Source organism: Rana temporaria, chromosome 9, assembly GCF_905171775.1.
Source record: "Rana temporaria chromosome 9, aRanTem1.1, whole genome shotgun sequence".
NCBI lineage: Eukaryota > Metazoa > Chordata > Amphibia > Anura > Ranidae > Rana > Rana temporaria.
Genome location: NC_053497.1, coordinates 131,811,732 through 131,819,209, shown reverse-complemented (window position 1 = coordinate 131,819,209; position 7,478 = coordinate 131,811,732). Strand labels below are relative to the sequence as shown.

Sequence of the window (7,478 nt, the reverse complement as noted above, 5' to 3'; positions counted from 1 at the left end):
CCTACACACCATAGGTTAAAAAAACAATCATGTCAGAACGCGGTGACGTAAAACACGACGTGCTGAAAAAATGAAGTTCAATGCTTCCAAGCATGCCTCGACTTGATTCTGAGCATGCATGGATTTTTAACCGATGGTTGTGCGTACCAACGATCGGTTTTGACCTATCGGTTAGCAATCCATCGGTTAAATTTTAAATCAAGTTGCCATTTTTTTAACCAAAGGTTAAATAACCTATGGGGCCTACACATGATCGGTTTGGACCGATGAAAACGGTCCATCAGACCGTTGTCCTCTGGTTAACCGATCGTGTGAACGAGGCCTTAGACCTGCTACAGAGAAGTCCTGATCGCATGGTGCTGCAATTTGAAGCGGGTTACATCTGCTGTCTTTCGGGTCCACTTTTGTGATTGCACAATTTTGAGAACCAAATGTAGAGAATTGCGGCTGCTGACAAGAAGCCTTTTAGTTCCACAATCCAGAAACATCAAGTATTGTATGACAAAGTGAGCATTTATTGTCCTTTTATCCCCCCCCCCCCCCAAAGTTGATATTGATTACAATTTGTTTTTCTTATGCAACAGCGGTCTTCAAGATGCAGCCTGGGGGTCCATTGCAGCTCCTTGCTTGTCTTTCTCCGACCCTTGGTGGCACTGTTCCTCCCATTGACGCCAACGATGGGGCACTCTTCCTCGCCCAAATACCAAAAACGAGGCATGGTTTACTGCCACTGGGGCAGATTCATATAGATCTGCGGATCTTTAGATCCGCTAGATCTACCTGGTTTACGATCCGCCGGTGCAATTTAGCGAGGCAAGTGCATGATTCATAAAGCACTTACCTCGCAAACTGCACCGTCGGATCCTAACTCCCCCCGGCGGAATGCAAATTCCGTGGCTAGGGGGAGTGTACAATTTAAATCAGGCGCGTTCCCGCGCCGATTTAACTGCGCATGCGCCGGGGCAAAAAAGCCCAGTGCGCATGCTCCAAATGACGTCGCTACGACGTCATTGTTTGCGGCGGGTACGTCGTTTGCGGCCATCGGTATTCCCGATCACGGTACGCAAACGACGTAGAAAATTTTAAAATCGGCGCGGGAACGTCGGCCATACTTAACATTAGCTACCCCTCATAGAAGCAGGGGTAGCTATCCGCCGGAAAAACCCGAACGCAAAAGACGTAGAAAACGAGCGACGGGCGTACGGACGTGAATCGGCGGTTTTCCTTATTTGCATATGCGACGGGTAAAAAATCGCGACGACACCTAGAGGCCGGCGGGAGATTACAGCCTAAGATTCGACTGGTGTAAGTCACTTACACCAGTCGGATCCAAGGGAGATCTATGCGGAACTGATTCTTATGAATCAGTCGCATAGCTCCGACGGTGGGATCTCACAGATCCGACCGTCGGGTCTCACAGATACGACGGCGGATCAGGAGATCCGCCGGCGTATCTATTGATGAATCTGCCCCACTGACTCCAAGACATTTTCTACTCCCACTGGCCACAACCTACCCCCCCCAAGTCTGAAGAACAGCAAACTGGCCCTTTTGTTTAGAAAGTTTGGAGACTCCCGTACTACAACAAACTTAAAGCCCAACTCAGTTCTGAAGATATTTCTCTTGTTTCTCCTTTGATAAAATATTGCTTATATTTCTAGGGTATTGGTACCACAGAGCAATACCTCCCAAACCCGGGCCCTGCCTGTTATGGTGATGAGAACTGGTCCCCCAAAACCACTCTAGTCCATGATCACCTGCAGCTATATCCGCATAAGGGCTAATTCATACCACAATCTCTCTTGTCCATGTGCGTTTCCAAGCAATTCTTTTTTTTTTTCACTAGAAAAATGTGTTTATGTGCGTTCCAGTTCAAAACACTGCATGTCCCTGTACCTTTATTTTTTTAACCATTTAAAAAAAAAAGCATCTGGTGTGAACAACCCCTGAGATGTGGTCACTGGTAGGACTGCCCATCCATATTCCAGTGCTGATGGAAGACTAGCCTGCCAGCTGTTGTGGGGGCCACAGTTGAGGAAAGTATTACTCTGTTATATCATGCCCCTAGAAAAAAAAATTGAAACATCACAATTTTTATGATCTCGTAATGGAGTGACATTGGGTTTTAAAGCGGTATACCCAAGACCAAAAATGAAGTGCGTTTGTTTATTTTTTAATAGGCTTTTTTTTTCCACCTGGTGATCTGGCCAGTAACACAACTGCTGTATTAGAGTGCCCCCATTCTGGATTAATGAGCGCAGGGGGGCACAGCAGCAGTGGAGTCTGGGGGAGTGTTACATTTACTATCAGATTTAAATACAGTAACAAATTGAAGCTAGACTCCAGCAAAGTTTTTCTTTTGGGATACATAAATAAAAGTTGATCAATGTAATCACCCCTGTCGGTGGTAAATGGTTTGTCTGATCCCTGTAATTTGATACATTCCGCTGGAGAGCTTGTTCTGACAGATATCACCGGATGAAAATGGTAGAAAGTAAGCCTAAACAAGAAAATGAATGCAGCCATCACATCTAAGAATTGGTAAGCTGCAATATATTAAATGTGTGCTTTTGAGTTTAACACTGCTCTATAGTGGATCGTAAGGCTTTTCACCTTCATGCAAGCAAAGTGGTCATTTACTAGTTTAGAGTTTAAAGCCCAACTCTAAACGATTCTTCCTCTCAACTTTTTATTGCCACCTGTGTTCCAATTTGGAAGATATTGCTATCTCTTAGATGTGTGGCAGACAGAACAGTAGAGACAGCAATAAAAAATATTATCTAGCAGAATGAGAAAGTGTTACTCGCTCTGTCTGTGGCATTAATGGGGCCCTCACTTCCTTCCCAGATGTCAAAACAAGAAGAGAAATCTACTCTATATATACTGTAGACAGGATCAGTAATCTTTCTCCTTTATCCACAACTATTTGAGGGGAAAAAAGAGAAAAATCTCTCGAACACTGGCACAGTCGTTCCTCATAGAAATTAAATGACAACCTTTTGTCATCCGTTTATTTTATGTGAAAGGCTGCCAGCCGCTGTCTGGGGGAACATTTGATAAACTGAATTGGAAAACCTGTTGAAGTCGGTGTTGCAAAATAATGGTCGATCAGCACTGCTTACCTTCTCCCCAATCCCATCTCCATTCAAATGTGTGGCCTTGGCACCCATAGATCGCCTAGATTGTGCACAAATGCCTTGGTTGCTCTAGAGAATGCCTTAGAGCAGGGAAGTTCAGGAGTGCGCTAAGTACAGAGCACCGGGGTTAGGGGTGTGCAATCCCAAGCCGACCCCCCTCCTTCCTAGCCTGGTTCCACTACCTGTGTATTCAGCTCTACCTGTAAAACTGGGTGCAAGGGCCACATGACAAGGCCTGGCAGGCCAGATTCGGGCCATATGTCAAACATATGTGCCTTCTTAGGCCCCGTACACATGACCGGATCAATCCGCTGGGATTGATCCGCGGATCAGTTCCAGCAGATAGATCCGGTCGTGTGTACGGCCTAGCGGACATTTTCAGGCGGATAAAAATCCAGCCGACGGATTCCCAGCGGATAAAAATTTCTTGGCATGCTAAGAAATCTATCCGCTGGAATCCAGTCCAGCGGACTGATCCGGTCGTCTTTACAGACTCACTGGATCAGTCCATCCGCTCCCATCCCTCGCATGCGTCGAATCATTACGACGCATGCGAGGGAGTATTTACCTTCCAGGGTCGCGCGCGTCACCGGGGCGGCCACGTCACCGCGGATGTATTCCGCAGGGATTTCGATCTGATGGTGTGTACAGCCATCTGATCCAAATCCGCCAGAGGATTTATCCGCTGGAAACGGTCCGGCGGACCGTTGCCAGCGGATATCCTCTCGTCTGTACGAGGCCTTAGGATATCTGCAACAACTGAACAGATTTAAAGTGACCCAAACTATTGTCTTTGCTTTACCACATCTAAACAGAGGTGCACAGACTGAGTAAATTCAGACGGTGCATCTCTTGCGTCATCCTGTTTCAATACATAGGGACGTTAGATGCACCATGTATGTGCTGGCACTGACCTTTGATACTAGAAGAGGATTAACATTCTTTAAAATTGCTGACCTGAAAAAAGAAAGGTGGATCAAAGTGAAGTAAAGAAAGAAGTGAAAATGGATAAATTGACCAGAGCTTTCATAGTGTAGATTATTTTTTTATTACAAGAATTGTTCACCCAATCTTCTCTATATATATTGAAACATACAAAAGCAGGATAAAAAAGGGTTTAGAGTCCCTTCATACCATGACAAAAAAATTGTATAGAATCTTAGCAAGTTAAAGCAGATTTACTGTAGCCAAAATATCATTATCCCTGAAATGTGACCACCAAATTCAAAAAGGTTCACATAGCACCCTCTTCCCAAGCTGCACATATCCACCTTTCCTCCTAAGTGACAATGTTGGTGATTAGCCTAGTACATGAGGTTGGCTGACCCACTGACTTGTATACTTTCTCAGTCGTTGACCTGGGACAAGTATGCAGATCAAAAAGTTAAGAAGTGCTTATCTGCATACTTGTTTCGGGTCTGTGACACAAATTTTTGAAACTGGAGGATTACCCCCGACAGTCATGCACCAGTTTTTCTAGAATATAGAGGTCATAGTAGCCCATATGTTCCTGTAATAATGGACTTCTTTTAAGCAAGTCTTTCTCAAGAGAGACATGGGAGTTGCCATTGCCGATCTTCTGAAGATGCTAGTCCGCTCCATGAAGAACGAGAGCTAAGAAATCAGAGGTCCTGTGACTTCTCAGTCTCAGAACTGATGTGGGACAGCTTCAGCATCACACTTAAAGGGTCACTATAGGATTTTTTTTTTTTTAAATAACAAACATGTTATACTTGCCTCCACTGTGCAGTTCGTTTTGCAAAGAGTGGCCCCGATTCACATCTTCTGGGGTCCCTCGGCGGCTGTCTCTGGTTCTCCCCGCAATAACTCACCACATTCATGCGAGAGAGCTTGCATGGTGGTGAGTCCTTGCGGGCGCGCTCCCGTGATACAGCGAGCGGCCATAGCCGCTCACTGTATCCCTCGGCGCGTCACTGGATGTGATTGACAGCAGCGCCAATGGCTGCGCTGCTCTCAATCCATCCACTCTAGCCAATCAGGCTGAGCGGCGAAGAGGATCTCGGGACCGAGAGCAGGACTTTCGATGGGTCAGGTAAGTAAAACGGGGGCTTGGGCGTGGCATCATCAGATGTTTTTTCACCTTAATGCATAGATTGCATTTTTTTTTCCTTTACAACTACTTTAAGCTGCAGCATACAGGTGAGTATATATGTTGTGTGTGATTTTTTTTTATTCCCATACATCTCTTTTAGGCTGGGTTCACGTGTGTGAATTGGATGCAGATTTCTCCGCATCCAATTCACATGACGTGCAATGGAGCCGGTTCACGCAGGTCTGGGGTGGCTGCAGTCTACATTCCAAAGGGGTCCTGTGTGAATTCAGGCAAAAAAAAAAAATCGGACCCGATTCGCACCTGAACCGGTAAACGGGTTTTTATGCAGTTTTCTAAAGTTGCCTGTTCAATCCGCATGGAAATACACAACTTCCAAAAATGTTAGCTGCTTAGGATGTCCATTATTCCTTATGGCTGTGCAATGCACAGGTCACCACTGCTGAAGAGGAGATCAGAGGTTAACACTGCCCTGTCACAGGCAAGCTAAGGCAGCGGGAGAATGCATTAAAATCACTCCGTTTAATTAGGAGGGCAGTGGGGGGAATCAGATCCCAATTTTATTCTAATAAATGTACTTTGAATAAATCAGGTCAGGTTTCCACCATTTGTGTCTATCTGTTCTGTAAACCTTGTACCACATTTCTCTGTGTCCTCTTTGGCTGTATTATAGCACAGCTTGTTCAACTGCCAACAAGAATGTGCACAATAGGTGGTTACTGAGGTGGCATGTTGTGCAACATGCACGGCCTGTGCCACATCATATGGGGAAAAAGGTACCAAGATCTTTAAACTTGACAATATGTTATGGTACAGTTAAGCAATTCTGAAAATTTATAAAAAATAAAAAAGTAATTGAAACTTGGATTAAAATCTCTCACTTAAACCTAAATAGAAGCTGAGTACGCCCTTGTTTGTCCTATTTTTACATTATTTTGAGCCTCCTTCAAAAATGTTTCCCAGATACCTTTGCATTTTGAGAAACAGACTTTCCACCTTAACACTTAGATTGATGATTAAGGAGAAATTCAGTAATTTTTTATCTCATAGCTCAAAATAAATATATATATCAAGCATACCCATTAATATTCTTGGCTATACCATGACCAGATGTAAAGAAAGCCTTGTGAACAGATTTTTTTTTTTTTTTTCCTAGGAGGACCCCAAGATGTTCTGAATCCAGAAGTCGTCATGAATAGGAAAAGTCTGACAGTTGTGTGGTCAAAGTTTAGCCAAAGAGAGCCCAGCCCCAATGTAAACAAATTAAATTCTATCCTAAAAGATTGGAGGATCAGCTTGTCCTTCTCCCAACAAACTGGAATCCATGGAAATTTACAACACTGCCCAGTAGTAGTCTTCTACAACCAGGAGCACAGAGATAGTTGCGGGACTGCAGGTGACCATGGTATAGTTCTTGCTATGGCCATCAACCCAGGAAGACGGATTTCTCTAGGCCATCCTCCACCTGTAGGTACTCGAGATAGGACTGGAAATACTGGCTCTGATATTTAGGACTGTTCCTTACATATTGGAGGTAATCTGGGGTACCAGGACACACAACATTGTCAGCCAGAAGAACAGAACCGGCTCTCAGCAATCCACATTCCTAGAAAGACAAAGAACAACCCTCAGCAGATATATAGAAACATTCATGAGTAAATGCATTGTATGTATTTCTTTAGATCAGTGTTTCTTTAACTATGGGTTGGGACCAGTGACAAGCTCAGGCATGTTTGGACCCTAGTTCAAACCCAAATTAGCAAGCCCACCAGGAAGCCGTCATCTGTACTGGGCCAATCATGTGCAACCAGTGCATTCTCTGCCTCACATATAGGGTTGCCAACTCATCCCTTTAAAACAGAACACATATTAATTACACAGGTTCTGAGGCTAATTTAATGCAAATAAGGCACCAAGTGAGTTTAATTACCTCCTTAATCAGCCACAGAACCTGTGTAATTAATATGTGTTCTGTTTTAAAGGGATGAGTTGGCAACCCTACTCACATATACAATACATGTGGCTGCGGGTGAGAAATGCCTCGGCCGCTTATGCTCGGCCCAGTATAGTGACAACTTCCTAGTGGGCTCGTTCAGAAATGGATCAAAACGCACTTGAGCCTCATTCCTAGTCGGGACCAAAATTGGGTCAGACGTGTTTCTGTATCTAAATCAGTGTTTCTCAACTCCAGCCCTCAAGGTGCCCCAACAGGTCATGTTTTCAGGCTTTCCATTATTTTGCACAGGGGATTTAATCAGTTTCACTGCCTT

At 44.5% G+C, this 7,478-nt stretch overlaps 1 protein-coding gene across 3 annotated transcripts in view; it reads right to left on the bottom strand.

Moving 5' to 3' along the window:
• Nucleotides 1-5,256: 5,256 nt before the first annotated feature.
• The window catches only part of LOC120914077 (catechol O-methyltransferase A-like), a 30,713-nt gene continuing 28,491 nt past the window's right edge, over nucleotides 5,257-7,478 (bottom strand). For all 3 annotated transcript variants that reach the window (XM_040324534.1, XM_040324536.1, XM_040324535.1), the window contains one exon: nucleotides 5,257-6,814. In XM_040324534.1, coding sequence (XP_040180468.1) covers nucleotides 6,635-6,814 — 180 coding nt within the window. In that variant the 3' untranslated portion in view covers nucleotides 5,257-6,634. The remainder of the gene's footprint in view (nucleotides 6,815-7,478) is intronic.